The sequence below is a fragment of the Protobothrops mucrosquamatus genome, unplaced genomic scaffold, assembly GCF_001527695.2.
Source record: "Protobothrops mucrosquamatus isolate PMUCROS unplaced genomic scaffold, P.Mucros_1.0 scaffold1464, whole genome shotgun sequence".
Lineage (NCBI taxonomy): Eukaryota > Metazoa > Chordata > Lepidosauria > Squamata > Viperidae > Protobothrops > Protobothrops mucrosquamatus.
The window spans coordinates 148,779-166,805 of record NW_015387642.1 but is presented as its reverse complement, the minus strand read 5'-3'; the positions used below and the strand labels follow the sequence as shown (position 1 = coordinate 166,805).

The following is an 18,027-nucleotide window of genomic DNA, read 5'->3' as shown; positions in this document are numbered from 1 at the left end:
TGCTAGTAGACTATAACAAATACAGCTGCTTTTTCTCATATCCATTACCTTCCTTACTGTAGCTGCCACTTTTTTTTCATTTCACTACAGATGTAGCAGATGTAATTTATCAGGTTTTTTTAAGAGATGTTAAAAAGCTATTTGCAGTAGTTATAGCCAAAAAGTAATGGCTAATAAATCAATAGAGTAGACAGCTTGACACTCTACAAAAGTACTAAAAACACTTATAAAAGACAGGACAATCCTTGTTTTATTCCTTTCCTTACAAAAGAAGAAGTTTCCTTTAATAGTAGTCTTCATAGTTCTTAGGGTTCAGACAATAAAGTATGGCACCCCCAAATGAAAATATAGTTGCACCCCAAGCCAGGCCATAGCCCCAGTTGAACTCATGGTATATTCTTAAGTTGACAGTCTCAATGAACTTGATTGGGTAAAGGACAAGACTGCAGACCTGAAGAACCACTGGGAAAAAAAAAGAGGAGAGGAAAAGGGAGTCAGATACAATTTGTCTCAATTATCTAGTACAAATTCAACACAAAATCTTCAGGATGTATTTTAATATAACTTTCTGAATGTTACCTACTTCTTATTTAAAAATTAACATATGACCCTCCCTGGATTGGATTAGAAATCATGTATTTTAATGTTCTGAATTAGGAATTTTCTTTCTACAAGGTCAGCAAAGCTGTTTTATCAACAGCAATGAAATATATTACCATATGCCATTGTTAGTTGAACTTTATAAAACTACAGATATTTGTAATGTCTATGTATGAAATCAGTTATATTTGAAAAAGATTAGAGGCAAAGAGGAATGCGCTTTAGAGAAAGTTGAATATAAAAAATTCTGATATGTGGTAGCAGGGGTATCAACTTCTGGCTCGTGGGTCAGATACGTCACACCAAAACTGCACCCACCCCATTGCCGACAATGGGGAAAAAGTCATGATATGTCGCAACACATCATGTGACATCATGAGTTTGACACCCATGTGGTAGAGCTATATAAAAATCCATATAGCATTAGAAGTTATGCCTGCTCAATACAAAAATGCACAACTCTGATTATTGAAGAGTACTGAGGACTAGGGCAATACATAATTTGAAAATCCTAAATATTAAAAAAATCCTAATGAATCATAGGGTCTGCAGCTTTATTCTTGTATATGCTACTTATTCTGTTTTCACTAACAAATAAAAGATAGTAACTTATTTTCTCAATTAATGCTAATAATACTAATAATAATGCAGACTAATGATCAATCTAAAATTCTTATTTGCTAAAATACTTTTACCTCTGCATTTTCACTGATTATTCCAAAAGGGGATGTCAATTCACCCTCTCTGTCTTGTAAGCATCTTTAGGACTTGCATTTAGGACAAATATTTAGGGCATATTTGTACATAAACAGCAAGAGGGAAATTTCTACTACTTGTCTGGCATTAAATTGCTTATAAAATCTCCAGCATTGGCTGTTGCTACAGTATATTTTCATCTCAGGTAACCAAAGAAACTGATATGGTACCATAAAGTAATACACCCCTGGCTCAGGTAAAAAGCAGATTTGTGGGCTTCAATGACCAGAAGATTTGTTATTCAAAGAAGAAATATATCCATCTTCTACATCATATCATATGTAAACTGATACCTATAATCCTAGGAAAAAATATGAATCTCAGTAATCTTCCAAACGTAGAAAGAAACATAAAAATACATACAATAAAAGGAACAGAAGATTTTTGCCCTACCATAAAAATACTACATAGCAGGTACACTACAGAAGTGTAAGACAGAGAGACAGAGAAGCAAGACACACAGAGATTAAAACACAAATCATTTCAATATGGCAATGAAAAAATCTTCAAACTGGATCCGATAACTGTAAGGACCAAAAGCCTTACATTCCCCCTAACAATCCATAGCTGTTGAATTTTTATGAAAGAAATAGTCTATTATTTATTGTTTCATCTGCCATTTAAACTGACACATTTCAGGAAATGTAACTTGTTACAGTATTTTATAAACATTTGCTTCTTCTTTATAAACGAAACTTTTCAGAGAGTGTCTGAGAAATGACTCAAATGGTCTAGGTTTTAGGGCCAGACTAGAAACCAGGAGGCGGTAAGTTCCAGCCCAGACCTAGGCATGAAAACCAGCTGGGTAACTTTGAACCAGCCACTCTCTCAGCCCAATCCACCTCAAAGGTTTGTTGTGGGGAAAATAGGAGAAAGAAGGAGTATTAGCTATGTTTGCTCCTTTGAGTTATTTATAAAAATAATAAAGGTAGAATAAAAGAAAATCTTTAAAAAAAATCCCCACAAGCAGCCCATATTATTTAAAAAAAACATTGCATAGGAATCCTTTGGGAATGTGTGTTTCATTTTAAAGTGATACACAATCTAAATTTGCTTAGCCAATACTCAGTAACATTGAAATTACATTACCACAATGAGTTATATTTAATCCACAAAGAATACATCAATCCAAATAGTCAGCAGCATATATAAATCATACGTTATTAGAACAAAATAACACATGTGAGGATTCTAAAGAGCAATCCCTGTTCCCCTTCCATTATTCTTTTTCTGTTTATATTGTTCAGACTTTTATGAGAATTGCCAAGAACACAGGTGGCAAAATTAATGATTTCTATAAACAGATTATAACAGAGGAGAAGTTAATGAAGTAATATAATCAAGGGAAGCTTATTTATCACATATGATTTGTTATATTAACTAGTAGTTAAATATAATTCCTATGGAACTGTGTATATAATTAAATTGTGTATAAAACTTTGGGGAGCTACATATATATACAAAAGCACATAACTTCCATTATTTTAATTTGAATTCTTTAATTAAAATATGGAATACTGTTTATAACCTAAACAATTTTAAACAAATTTGTTCAGAAGATTAATAAATGTGTAGATGTTTATGTTTTTTTAAATATCCATTTTGACTAAATTTGACTAAGTGAAACTGATCATTCATAATATGTGTTTAGTCATACCTCTGCATTAATCCATTATACTCTTGGTTAGTCTATTAATTTTCTATATACGCTGACAATTAATACCTGTATTCCTGTCAAAAGGGGTTAAATTAGCAACCATCCAATTAAGAAAAAAGAACTGAAGAACTTGCTGATGGTCTATCCAAACTTCGGTCCATTCACTGTGAGAAATCATGAAGAATAGGTAAAGTATCAAATGGTTTGAAGAGGACACATTTTATTCCTATCTTTGAAAGATATGGCAGAAAGAATTTGGCGAAATAGAAACCACTAATTATGATTATCAATATCTTGAAAGATTGTAGAAAAAAATCACAATGCATGTACATCTTGACATTGGGAAAGTGATAAAAAGGCCCATGAAATTCTAATTAGCAAGCTAGTTAAATATGGACTAGATGGCAGGTTCATTAAACAAAAAATTGAACTTGAAGAGTATCCCTCAATGTCTTAGCAAATGTGTATTGAGTGAGGTGCTGTGGAATTATCATTATGATTTAAATTAAATAAATATTTAAATATTGTCACATTTCATATACAAGTAAAACAAAATCCAAAATGATATTGATTAGATTTGAAAAGATAAAGGAATGCAGACAAATACACTTATGAAAAAGAAATAAAATGTAAATGTGAAAAGATACTAGAATAAAAGCTTATTACAGGAATGTGATGTGGCTGCTAAAAAAGCAAATGTAATTTTGGGTGTAATCCAGTGGTGGGATTCAGCCGGTTCACACCACTTCGGCAGAACCGGTAGCTAATTTTTTGTTGCCCAGGCCCAGAATGGACTTCCGGAAGCGGCATCCACACAGAGAACCGATTGTTCACATATTTGAATCCCACCACTGGTGTAATCATATATACAGGAGGAGGAGGGGGGAAGAAGAAGGGGAGGAGGTGGTGCAGGAAGATGCAGGAAGTTCTTCTCTTTATCATCCCACAATGCATGATACAAAAATTATTATTAAGTAATAGAAACATAGAATAGAAATAAATATTAGGAAAAACTTCCTGGTGGAAACAGCATTTGGACAGTTAATTCATTTATCAAGGAAATGTGAGTTTCTCTTTGTTGAGTGAATATGGTCAAAGGCTGAACAACAATCTCTTGAGGATGATTTAATTTTGATCCCTGCACTGAATAGGGAGTTAATGACCTTTCAAGTTCTTTAATTCTATATCTGTAATTCATTTCATTTCCTTCACAGCATTAGTGAGTCAAAGTTAATTTTTTTAAAACATCGCAATACACAAATGTATATATATATTTTTTCTAGACAGGGTTTTTTTTCATGAAAAACTGTTTTACTCTCTTGATTATAAAATGCAGCCTTCATGTAATGAAAGTTAGTTTATTGGAGGGATTAACTTTTAAGTTTATACTAACATTTTGATGGTAAATGCAAATTTAGACATTTGAATAAACATTTTGAAAAAAATCCATTCTTGTTTATTAGCAGAATCATCTCAAGGCACTGAAGCATTTTTTTTATTGTTGACAAATTTCTATTGTTAATGGCAGACTCATTTATTTCTACAGAACTTCTAAACCAAGAGAAAATAGCAAACTAACTTCTATTCTGATATATTTTTGTCATCACTGAACCAATTTCTCTCTCACACACTCTTTTCACTCTTAACAAATATGTGAAAACTAAATGGCTTATTTTCTTTTCTAGCTTCTGCAGCATTGTTTATTACAAGTTTTATAATTGTTGAATGTTTAGAATTATTTGTGTTATCAATCAAATGCTTAAGAGAAGTCTACTTAAGATACTTTTTCCTCTAATATAATCCTTCTCATCTTTCTTTTTCTGTCAGATAACTGAAGCTTTTTTCAAAGCACATGAGGTGAAAAGGCTTGAATGAAAGCAGCTGAAGAACTATAAATGTTTAAGTAAAACAATTAAAATAAAATACGTTTTCAGTAAACAATTCTTCCTGTTTTCTGCCAGTGAATGGAACGAAGATCAAAACAATCCTTGCAAATAGTTTTGAAAATTAGAAAGATACAGCTTCACTATAATGACACCTACATGTATTCCTTTCTTTCTTAAATGGTTTAACTAAAATAATGGAAACAGAAGAGGGCAGTAGGATTCTTTTCCTTATAATTATATTCATCCTTGAACTACTAAGAACCTGGATTCTACATGTTTTTAAATCGATTTTTAAAAATCCATCTAGCAGACTAGATAGTTGTCATTCTCTCTGTTATGATATATCAGATAAGCTTACTATTTCAGTTCCAGCAAAAACGTAATTGACAGAAAGGAAGCTGCAGCTGGAAAACTTAGCAAGAAGGAAGGGAAAACTCTATTATTAGCTAACTTGATGAATATTCAAATCCATACCAAATGATGATTTTGTTATACAGTATATTCCACTAGAGAACATCCCTGAGTTTTCATATGAGCCTTAAAAACTAATTTCTTCATATAATCCCTTTCCTTTGAAAAATAAGGGATTTATATACTATGAAGGCTATTAAAATAAATAACAAAAGGCAAAGCTGACACAATGAAAGTAAGGCTTTCTGTGGAGCATAAAAAATATAAACACATTTGAGTTTAATCCTATTTATTTTTTATATGAATGATTTCCAAAACTAATCCTAAAGAACACTGACACTGTACATTGAAAGATAAAGTCCCTTAAGTTTTTACAAAGACCTGGATTGGCATCTATTATAATCACCTACAATGTGTTTTAAAAATGTCAAGCAAGCAATGCCGGACGAGATAAGATACTACTATTATCAAGTGACAATATGTGCTTTATTTCTTCTAATGCTTAGATTGGAGGGATGACACCTAGGCTAAAAAAATAGATACCGAATCCCTCTTTCATTTAGTTGCCACCGGGATTTTGCCCTTCGATAAAGAATGCTCTTCAAATTTTAAATCATAGAAAGAGTTGGCCTGGAAGGAAAATCTTGGGATTTCTTGGCCATGTAAACAAAAGCTGAACAATCTGAAATGAAAGAATTATTTTTGGATTATCAGAGATGTTTTATCTCTATTCTTGAGAAAGTAGCAGCTATCTAATGTTGTACATATTTCAGAACAGCAGTTAACTTACCTGCTGCAAACAGCATGACAGCGACGGGCCTGTAGAACCTCCTCCGTGATCCCACGCAGATAGAAATTAGTCCAACCAAGAAAGCTATAAGAATTATGGCAGCACCACCCAACAGCATAGAAAGGGTAGCAATCTGCCAATCTATAAAGAAAAAGGAAAAAGGTGGGAGTTTAGTTCAGACTAACTCAAATAAAGAGATCTTCATTGGAATAGAAATAGATAATAAAAAGTATGACATAAATAAACTTCTTTATTATGTGACAGCAGAACTCTAAACATACTCTTTACAGAGTTTATAAGCTTTTCATTTAGAGACTGACATTTGTGTATTTGACCTATATTCTATAGGAAAAACATACTATCACATCTTATTTTATGAAATGAAAATATATGAATTCTGCAAAATAACCAATTCCATGTTGGCCGGCCCTAACCAATGCAACTCCCCACCCTGAGCTCTTAAAGAGAAAATGGTGTCTCCAAAGAAATAGGTTTTCAACAACCCAGGGCAAAGTAATTTGAGTTTGCAAGCCCTGCAACCAGTATGCAGTTTGGTTTACCCATATAAATTTCTCTCAGCTTTGCTAATATACAGACTTCAAATGTTTATTTCTGCTCTTACATCCCTGTGGACAAAGCACAAAATAAGAACTACTAGCTTTTGTATTTTCTGAGTTGTGGAAGTAAACCAGGCTCTTTTCTCCCTGACAGCTATCAGTGGTTCTCAACCTTTTTAATGCCGCGACCCCAACCGGTCATAAGTCGAGGACTAAACCGGTCGTAAGTCTAGGACTAAACCGGTCGTAAGTCGAGGACTAAACCGGTCGTAAGTCGAGGACTACCCAACCGGTCGTAAGTCGAGGGCTTTCCCTGCCCGGGAGCGCCGTGCATGCGTGGTTCCGCCCCCTGCGCCAGCCGAGGCGTAGCTGGCAAGCGGCAGAGACAGAGCAGGCTGACCACCAGCTGGCCCAGCCCAAGGGAGGTAAGGCACCCACCGGAAAAGGGGAAAAAATGGACAAAAAAAATGGCGGACAGCCTTGCTTGGCGACCCCCATGAAATGGTCGATCAACCCCAAATTGGATCCCGTCCCACAGGTTGAGAACCACTGAGCTAGATGAAAATTAACATTAATACATGTTATCAAATACATTTATTCTGTAATCTTCATTTTGAGACTGATTTTGCACTGCAGACCTCAGGAAACATCTGGACTTGTTATGAATTTCCTTATTTTCCCATTTCCCACTTTTTGTAATTTGTTGGCTATTGAAGAATTCAGAAAAACTCAACACTTTTACCCACTATTTTGGGCCATTTTGGCTGTTTGTATTATAGGCATTGTTCAGCTGGGGATTTCAATTTCTATAGAAAAACTTGGATCGACATATAATAACAATCTGAGTTTTTTTTCTTTTGAAAAAAAAAGATTTAACAATGGAAATAAAGCAAAGACTGATAATTACTAGGTATATTATAGATGGAGGTTATTATTGTACTCTTGAAAGAAAACATTCCTCCAGCTTTCCCTTAGCTCTGGATAGTAAGTTCCTATGGAGATCACTAGGAATATTCTTCCAAATAAAAAACAAGCTTCAGCAAAATAATTTTCTGAGGACTGGTAAATTTTGACATCATGGAGAATATGTGACTGCTGATAGTAAAAAATGTGTTGATGGCATATAATCAATTAGATTTTAACAATATCTCAGACTGATAAACTATTTTTTTAATTTAATCTACATGTACCTCTGAACATTTATAATCTCATTTCCTTAAAAAAAAGGAAATACTATTTTAAATATGTATAAAATGTCTTGAAATTTAAACGTTTCATCCAAATTTTATTTCATATTCTAACTTTACCAGACATGTTCCAATGGCAAATAGAGCCCACTAACTGCCTTTTTATAGTTGAAAATACTTTTTCTAATGTTAGTGAGATCTAGAATTATTCAAAATTAAGACATCCAGGGAAGAAATGGCAGACTGAAGATGGCTCTGCAAAAAATGGAGCCAAGAACCACAGCAAAATAAAGAGCCAGTGGATAGACTGGGTTTTCGATAATTCCTCTCCAGATAAGTAGAGGACTTGAGATTGTTCATAAGTGCTCCAGATGGCTGCTCCTCAGAAGCAGATTGCAAGATAACAGTGTCTGGCAGGTTTAAAGGTCTGGTAGACAAACAAATACCGATCTTGCTCAAACTGTATTCAGCATCTTTAAAAGGATCCTAATTTTGTATAGTATTTCCTTTTTTAATTCTTTCAGAAATTACTTGTTAACTGCTTCTCACTTATTAAGAGCCTTTGGATCAACATGTTTTATGCACCAGGTGAGTTTCCTTTAGTCCTTAGTGAAAGAAGTTTTAAATATAAGTTTTGAAAAAATAAACAGCAAAAGGGCAATTGAAATTTTGATTTTAAAAAGTTACAAATGGACTAAGGTCCAGGTAAATTTGAAATAAGATTTTGGAACTAACCATAACAAGTGCTACCTATGGGATTATGCATTTGTTTTGAATTTTTTAAAAAACTGTGCAAGACTTTAAAATTGGACACTACAAGGATCTAGGGAAGCTGAAGACTCAAACCCAACTCACAACTACAGAATGAAGCAAAATATTTTAAAGTTGGATATACTGAAGTACATTTTTAAACAATAACCTATAGACTCTATAAGAAATGGAATCTGGGAAGAAGTGATCACTTGATGTATTTTAAGAGAAAGTGGTAAAATAGTTTATACTATAATAATAATAATAATAATAATAATAATAATAATAATAATAATAATAATAATAAAGTTGGAAGGGATCTCGGAGGTCATCTAGTCCAACCTCCTGCTCAGGCAGGAAACCCTATACCATTTTGGACAAATGGCTGTCCAGTTTCTTCTTAAAAACTTCCAGTGTTAATTTGGCAAGAGGGACATATTATCATATGTGGTGGGAGTGCCCGAAAGCCCGTGTTTTTTGGAACAAGGTTCAAAAATGGTTAGAAGAAATATTAACAACAGAGGTAGAACTAAAACCAGAACTCTTCCTTCTTGGTATTACTATACAAAAACATGATAAAGGAACACTCTATCTAATGCTACACATCTTTACGGCCNATTGTTCTAACTGTCAGGAAGTTTCTCCTTAGTTCTAGGTTGCTTCTCTCTTTGGTTAGTTTCCACCCGTTGCTTCTTGTCCTGCCTTCAGGCGCTTTGCAGAATAGCCTGACTCCCTCTTCTTTGTGGCAGCCCCTAAGATATTGGAACACTGCTATCATGTCCCCCCTCGTCCTTCTCTTCGTTAAACTAGACATACTTGTTATGATGAATGTGGGAAGTGGGAACTACTTCATATATTTCTTTTCTTTTTCTTTACTATATTATTTATTTCTAGCCCTTCCATTTTTTCTTTTTTATAGTTTGTACTGTATTATTTTTTACTGATGTTATTGTAATCTATAATCAAATTACTATTTAAAAAAATAAACATTTTGACTTCAAAACTTTTATCACAGTTCCAGGCCTGGGCCAGTTTGTTTTATTTAAATTAAATGTAATTACCAGTTTTTAAAACTGTTTTGCACACTATCCAATCAGACAGTTATATATATTACATAAAAAAACAGAAGCAAAGGTAATAGAGCGCTAAGATTTATAGCTGATGGCATAAAATCTGATAATAGCCAAATAATTTTGACCTGAGATTTTAACAGCCAGTGTTTTGACTGTTGAGGATTAAAATTAGAGACCTCCATTTTGTAGTTGTGAGACTCTACACTCTGATGAAATTTAACAAGAATAAAAACATCATCTCTGCCATATATGTGCATAAAACTTCATGCCAGTGGTCAATTGTTGACTTTTTTAATGTTAATAATTTTTGTGGTGCTAATTTAATGTATTTTAAAATAATTTTACAGGAATGTTTGTTCAAAATGAATTACTCAGAGAGTTATAGAACTCCCCAAAGATCACCACAACTAAGACATAATATGTAACAGAAGCCTTGTTGGTTCTGATCAAAACTTGGAATTTTGTTTCTTACAGTGGCTTACCAGATGACTCTGTGGTGCTCACCAGCAAAAGTTGGAAACATATTTTTTTTTCCACTGATTCTCCTGTATTTGGAGACATATATCCAATGCAGAGGTAAGGCGAAGTCTTCAAGACTTAGTCTTTTATAGATCTATTCTTTTTCCTTTCAAAGCTATTCAATTTATGGGCCACAGTCAGAACTTGTGCTAATGAATTCCACAAATGAATTAGCTCCTATATAAATAACCTGCAATTGTTCCAGATGACAACAAATCATTATGCATTGACCATTCATGCAAATAAATAATTTTATGAACGTCTTTCCATGGTTACTTTTCTTTTCTTTTTTGTATTCCTAAAATGGAGTAGGAAGATAATGCAAAAATCTTCCAGAAAAAAAGCATTTTGTTTTGTTTATTTGTTTGTTTTTTGCCAGCAGAACATCAGAACAGCTGGTAGTCGAGCTTTTAAAATACAATAAAATATAGGTAAATAAATTATTTGTTCTAGAATTGTTATATAAATTTTGAAATATGTTATTAATAAATAGCCAAATTAAAGCTGGGTCAAACATCCCTTAAGACACAAATTAATGAGATTTTTAAAATTTCTATCCCTCCTTTTTTCACACTTAATAATTTAGTGAAAGGTTCCCCCAATACTAGTCACAAAACTATGCATTTCTCTGTCTAGTACCCACTATCAGATTGTGAGTCTCAAGTGGTCTGAGTTAGTAGCAAGTCTCTGTCAGGCATTCTCTTTATCTAGTCAAGTTAATGCAGAGGCACAGAATGATTTCCTCAAGTCTTAGTTGTCCTGATAATTGATATTACAAAATATCTCTGCTTACAACACAGTATTGTACAATCCTCCAGAAAATGCAAACACTTCAACATTAGTTGGCATTGGTCTACTACCAATGTTCTTTCTATAGCTTCCTGCAGCAAATAACTATGTTCTAACCAAGGAGACTATCATTTCAATTAGCGTATATCACTAGTATGATTAGAAGAAGGAATTGACTGCTCACCATGTCTGTATTGGATTGAAGATGCAAAGGGAATGTCTGAACAGGTTTTTAATTGAAACTCTTAGAAAATAAACATTGCTAGCTCACTTCACTAAATGCAATATAAAATTCTTACTATGAAATGACAATTCAAGAGCAATTGAAACTTCTTGAAATAATTTACAATCTGAAGATCTAAGTACGGTAAGTAAAAATGTTATCATATTAAGGAAAGCTACAGACATAAACTGTTTCAAAGTGAAATGTGGGTAACTGATCCTGAGGAACATGCTATGACCTATGTACTCAGGATTGGGCTCTCACAATATGATCTCCTACAAAGTGAGAGAAGGAATAGGGTATTCTGAGTTATAAGGAGTGCCCTTTAGTATTTTTAGGGGCAAAGAAGGGATCAAGGCAGCTACAGTATTTTGCCTCTGAAAATCTTTCCAAGTGATAACATAGGAAGTTTCAGTTTTTTAAAGGTTCCCTTTGACATCATTTCTTCACCTAAAATTAAGATGCCCATTCTGTCCTGGATCAAATTTTCCCAGCCCAAATGTACAAGTTAATGTTCTGTGTGACTCTAAAGGCCCAATTCAAAAGAGTCACTTCTAATGTATAGATGATAGCAACAACAATAACATCATGCATTAATCACCCATAGAAGTTCAAGATTTATAGGCTGATCTCAGTGCTTCTTCCCCCACAAAATCTAAGCTGTCCAGTATGACCTTGCTAAATGTGAATATTCAAGAGAGAAAGTCTGAACTGCTGGGCCTCTCTTGCAGATAGGTTTTCTTTTCTAAGGTGAAAAACAAATGACCTCTTCTGTGAAATGCTTTTTCTTTTCATATGTTAATAGTTTTTATATCTTAATTGGATGAATATAGCTGGATTGATTCTGCAAAAGAGAGATGACTAGCATAGTTCAGTCTAAATCAGTGTTTTTCAAACTAGGCGACTTTAAGATGTATGGACTTCAACTTTCAGAACCGCTAGCTTGGGAATTCTGGGAGTTGAAATCCATATATGTTAAAGTTGCCAAATTTGAAAAACACTGGTCTGAATCAAATTCCTTTATTTAAATTAGCTGCACATTGTTCTTCTTTTTAAAAAAAACCATAGCAGTTAATAAATCATCTGCCAGGTTTTCTACTGACCTGTAAGTAGATTCTACATTTATACATGTTATAAAAGCTATTTTAGATAAAAATGTAGATTTGGGAGCCATTTTATTGACTTTTGTCATTTTGATAGTTTTTCTGTATTTCAATTGTTTATGGAGTGGTTATTTTTAAAAAATGAGATGAACAATTAAACAATTAAAAGTTCAGTTCAATATTTATATTACACCTCAATGAAATTCATAGAATAAGAGGCAGTTAATATGTTATAATACCACATAAATGCCATTTTACTGTTTTATTTTCTTTATTTCTTTTAGAAAGTGAACAAGATATTAGGCAACTCTGAAGTACTAAATATTTAGATATATAAATAAAATAAGGCAGCAGGCACAGGAAATTGAGTACAAAGTAGAAATGGTGAAGAATATGCTAGGAAAAGGTATGGCTAATTATTTTAACTGAAATGCATGGACAGAGATATAAAATTTCTAGATCTAAGATGAAATGATAGCACATTTTTGAAAATATTTTTGTGTTTGCCCTCAGCATTTTTGTGATTATGCAAAGGAGCAGCATTGACTTTTTATTTGTCGAGATTTGCAAGTGTAATAAAGTTAATCAGAAGCTTTCAAAGCAATTGTGTTCCTAATTTTAAGAATACTTTGTCAGTTTTTTGCTCTCTCCTAAAAGGCTTCTAGACTTTATGGTGTGATTATCTACAGTCATCTGTCAACATATCTTAAACAGATATATAATGGAGCTTCAGAACTTGATTTGCAATGGTTTAATCAAAGAATAACCATATTTAAAAAGTTGCTTTAAATTAAGTCCAAAGCATTATATTTCTGTTGCCAAAGGATAATGAAAGGTTCATGCCAAATGAAAAGTTCATGCCAATATGATCATACAGCTATAAGGCTATAATCAGAATTGCCTCTTTTGTTTTTTATTGAACTATAAAGAATATTCAAGATGAAGCTGGTTTCTAGAGTAGTCTATGTTTTGTGGGAAGTCAGCCCCCCCCCAGAGAAAGAAATATTTTTGGAATTATTTAAAAGGCAGAATATATTTCCCTAAAGGATTTTAAAGGCAGAAACCAACTCCTCCCCCAAATCTCTCTGTCTCAAATAGAAACCAATTCTGCAAAAATGCAGATGTGATAATCTTGTCAGAAAGACTGGAGTCGACTTCCGCTTCCGGATCGCGGCACATTCAGCCATACAAAGAGATCTCTCTCTTTGTCGGCTGTTTTCCCTCCGCTGGTAGACCCTTATGTGGGTCTTAAATCACCCTGGAGGGGCAACTACCGTCAAGGAGGCTTTTGCTCGGCTGTGGTGGAATGGCGGCTCCCCCTACAGTCCGAGCTAACTCCATAGGGCTGACGGAGAAGAAGATCGGCCAGTAAAATGGCCGATCACTTTGCTGCGCCAGCTGAAGTCAGAAAATCATCTAAGCATAAAGAATCCGGGTGAGACCTTTCCTCCCTCTCTCTGTCCTGGCTATTTGCTTGTAAAAAGTTTTTGATCACTTCCCTGTCTTAAGAGAGCAGCTTCTGCAAGATGGCCGATTACCCTGCTGCACCAGCCGAAGTCACAATTACACCTAAGCGTATCAGACCCACCGTGGAGGATCCGGGTGAGACATTCTTTGCCCCTCTCTTTGCCCTCTTTGGTTTTTTTTATTGCCTGTAAAAGCTTGGTTGGACTTACTTCCCCGTCTGGAAAAAGCACCTTTTGTATGCATGGGAAGAAAGGCGTTGAGAACAAAATATTTTAAAGACTACATTTTATTTTCATTCATTTTGGGATACAGAAAAAAATGTTTTTTTGAATTGTATTATTATTTTATATTGGAAGATTATTTCTTTCTCCACTTTTTCCTTCAAAAGATAGAAAAAAGGAGAAAAAATGGTGTCTGGAAAAGATTTTTTATTTACTGAGGACATCTAGTGGTGAAAAGTTAATATTGTAACTGTGGATTATTCTTTGGAGAGAAGGACCTGACCTTCAAACTATTCCTGGAAAAGATAAGCTGATGCAGCTGTGGGAACTGAGGGGGTGGACATTGCTTAACTACAGTTTTCACTAAAAAGAAAAAAGAAAGGATCTTCTTTAATCACTTTTAAAATGGAGAAATTTTACTCTCACTTAAACTGCAAGCTTATACTGGAAAAGATTTATGAGGCTACTGAAGAAATATGTGCCACAATGAAAGGGATTACTACAGAATTAAGAGCCAACTCTACCCCAAACTCTCAAACTGACTTTCAGATTACATCTGATTATTTTACAAACCAAAACATATCAGAAGAGGAACTAAGGAAGATTAAAGAGGAATTTGCTACAATGAAAGAGATTACCACAGAATTAAGAGCCAGAAACTCACCTTCAAAGCAGTCACCATGTTGTTTATTCCCGGCTTGGACTGAACCATGATGAAGACTTTTCTTTCAACAGTTTCCTCCATGAAAATCTATATACTATTAAAAGTCTTGTATCTATAACCTCTGTTTGGGCAAAACAGTGGATCCTAGGGCAACCATTTTTAAACCAAAGTACCTCAAATGGGCTAACTTACAGGCTAACTAACCCATGACTCTTGTGGAATTGAAATTTGGCAAATTTTATCAAATATTTATGACATAAAAATTGTCATAAAATATTTATGACATAATGCAAAATGTTACAAAACATTTCCTGTGGCCAGCTCCTGATGATTGACATGGGCTACTTTCAAGGCAGACACATCTCTGAATATCTTGCTGAATTTTTAAGAACTTTTCCATTAGAAGCTCTAACAAACAAACATTGTTTGTTTATTTATTTAAAATGTTTATATATCTGCCTATTTTATAACTAATTCTGTATCATGTACAATGCCTTATTGAAAGCACTAAGAATCTAGTAAGGAAAAATCTCTGAAAAGAAAAATCTCTGAAAAGATGACCCAACAGGTCCCAGGTTGCCTAGTGAGTCCTAGTCTTCCAATTTACATTTCCAGAAGGAAATTAGCTCTTTTAGGAATATCAGACTAAGTAGAATTTTTACAAAGCACTTTAATCGATGTAAGATGCCACTTTGCATTATCTATCAGTAACAGACTATAATGATATAAACATGGCACTCACTAGAAGTTCCAAATTTACTCTTACAAAACCCCTTAGATTTCCATATAACATCATTTGATAAAATCAGATTCATTAATCTTTCCAATATGACATATTTTACAGTACATGCACAATGTTTTCTTGTTTATACAGAGCCAGTTTGGTACAGTGGTTAAGGTGTCAGGCTAAAAACCAGGAGACTGTGAATTCTAGTTCCATCTTAAATACTGACCCACTTGGGTGACCTTGAGCCAATCACTTGGTTCTTGGAAAGAGGCAATGGCAAATCATTTCTGAAAAACTTTGCAAGAAAATTGCAGGGACTTGTTCAGGTAGCCAACAGGACCTAAAAACTGATTCAAAGGCACAAATACATAAATTCTCACAATTGTTGATTTTATTTCACTTACTCATTCTGATGCACCCAAAGAATATATATTACACTATATCTTTGGTTATTCACTTGAACACCTACTTTTATTAGAAAGATGATTTAATTTCACATTTTCACAGCTGAAATGTTGGAAAGGTTTTAAACATTTTTTTAAAAAATGAGGAAGAACAGTTGGTTGTAGATGTAATATGTAGATCTTCCTTGCACATTTAGGCCTCAAAAGTTGGGAAATACATTCATAATCTGAATCTTTTAGGGCACATTTGAACACTACTTCAAATAGATTTATACCTAATCAATACTTGAAGACACTGCAGGTTATACGGCATTAAGATACAGTGGTCCTTTTCAAATTTTCAAATATTCAAAGATATGGATCAGACTTAATCAGGAAGTAGACATAATGATTGCTTTAAATCCCACTATTTTCAGTTTATGCATTGTTCTGCATTTTTTATTTAACTGTAAACCACTGTGTTTCAGAGATAATTTTTTTGAGTATTTTTGGTAACATGCAAATTAACATTGCTCAATATTTAATCATCTTGGTGACTTTTATTTGAAGTTTACTTTATTTGATAAGCTTTACATTTCCAGAATCATTTTTGTAAGACTGACTAAATGAACAGGGTTGTGTGCTTCTTCTATTTCGAAGCTTTGGTTTATCAGTGCTTCAGTAATGACCTTTCTTTCCTTTTAGAAACTTAAAATAGTTCGTCTCTTATCTTTTCACAGTTTCAACATTTCTTAGCATAGCATGCATTATGAATTTTTTGTTAAAAGCATGAATTGTTCTACTCTATTTTTCAAAATGATATTTCCTACAATGCATTCCTTTAATGCATTGGAATGCAATTTAATGCATTCCAATGCATTAAAGCAAAATACAGTGTTGGCTTTTTAGCAGTCACATTTCATATAACACAATATGGGGAATAAAAAATAAAAAAATAAAAATTAAAAAAGATCTGCCTAATAGGTCTCCTTGCTAACCAAGTTTGAGCTTAAAAAGATGATGAATATTGGAAGAAGTTATCATGTTGCTCTTGAATATAGATGTATATTCTTGAATATATATATATTCAGAGGTAGTCAATTAATAACTGCATAGAATCTGAAAATCTATCTGTATACCCATATACCATTTGATACTGAAGCATATCTGGGGTGGCAAACATAAAAAATGACCTAAATAATAGGCAAGTGGCAACATTTGAAAACAATAAAATATTTGACATTAAATATTTACTCTAATCTTTGTGCAACAAAAATGATGTTTTGGTATATATCATGTTTACAGAACAATTTAACAAGAGAAGTAAAGCATTGCAGCAAATTATGTAGCCTATAATTCTTCGCACAAAGAATGAATGCAACATGAAATTATGTATTGCCTGTTCGGATACAGGAAATTGCTCCAAATTTAATGACTGTTTAGTGGGCATTTATTCCACAATTCATAAGAACAAGTAACCTTAAAGTTATACAAAGAAAGGAGAGTTACAGTGAGACAAATCTATTAGTACATTATCTGTCCTTGAACAATATTGCCTTTAAATAGATATACTGATTTACTAAAAAAACAAAGCCTCCTTGTGTCCTACTTCATGTGTTCAAATATTGACCATCTTTTCCTAACTGATATTCTAGTGAAATATCAGAACTTAAAATGAACTTAACTTTCATGTTTTATATATATATATATTTGAGAATAAGGTGTCCATAATTTCTTTCTTTGAGATTTAACATACTTCACTGATTCAAATTTCACAAAATTTTCTTCTTTACAAAAAAAATAAAGAGCTGTTTCTTTTCTTTCAAATTGAATGAGGATGGTGGGAAGAGGCAGAAAACCTTTTTGGCACAGTATTATTCTAAACTGAGTTGGCCTTTCACTCGATCTGAAACCTTAATCAGTAAATCTGAACAGGCTAAAAGCAAGACAGATTAATTTAGTTTTGGTTTGAAGTTTCTTTTTGTGTGTCTTTTTAAAGTTCTGTTTGCCACACATAAGTAAAGTTTCTTAACCTTTATTACTTGTATCTATATCCTTCTTCATTTAACATTAATAGAACGTAGATTTAGAGTACCTGCAGTTTTCTACTTGACATATTCAGGCTGTTTACTACATCCCAAGACTTTGATCAAATAAGTTATGAGATAGGAGATCCACAAAAGGATATCCTTTGTTTCTGTAAGTTAGAAAAAACTAGGGAGAAGTTGGCAAAGTCCTCAACTTGCAACCATCCATTTAGTGAC

The 18,027-nt window shown here is 33.4% G+C and overlaps 1 protein-coding gene across 1 annotated transcript in view; it reads right to left on the bottom strand.

Moving 5' to 3' along the window:
- Positions 1-283: 283 nt before the first annotated feature.
- TMEM47 (transmembrane protein 47) overlaps positions 284-18,027 on the bottom strand; it is a 27,660-nt gene continuing 9,916 nt past the window's right edge. The window contains exons 2-3 of the mRNA XM_015822105.1: positions 6,101-6,241; positions 284-462 (exon numbers count right to left, since the gene is read on the bottom strand). Coding sequence (XP_015677591.1) covers positions 284-462; positions 6,101-6,241 — 320 coding nt within the window. The remainder of the gene's footprint in view (positions 463-6,100; positions 6,242-18,027) is intronic.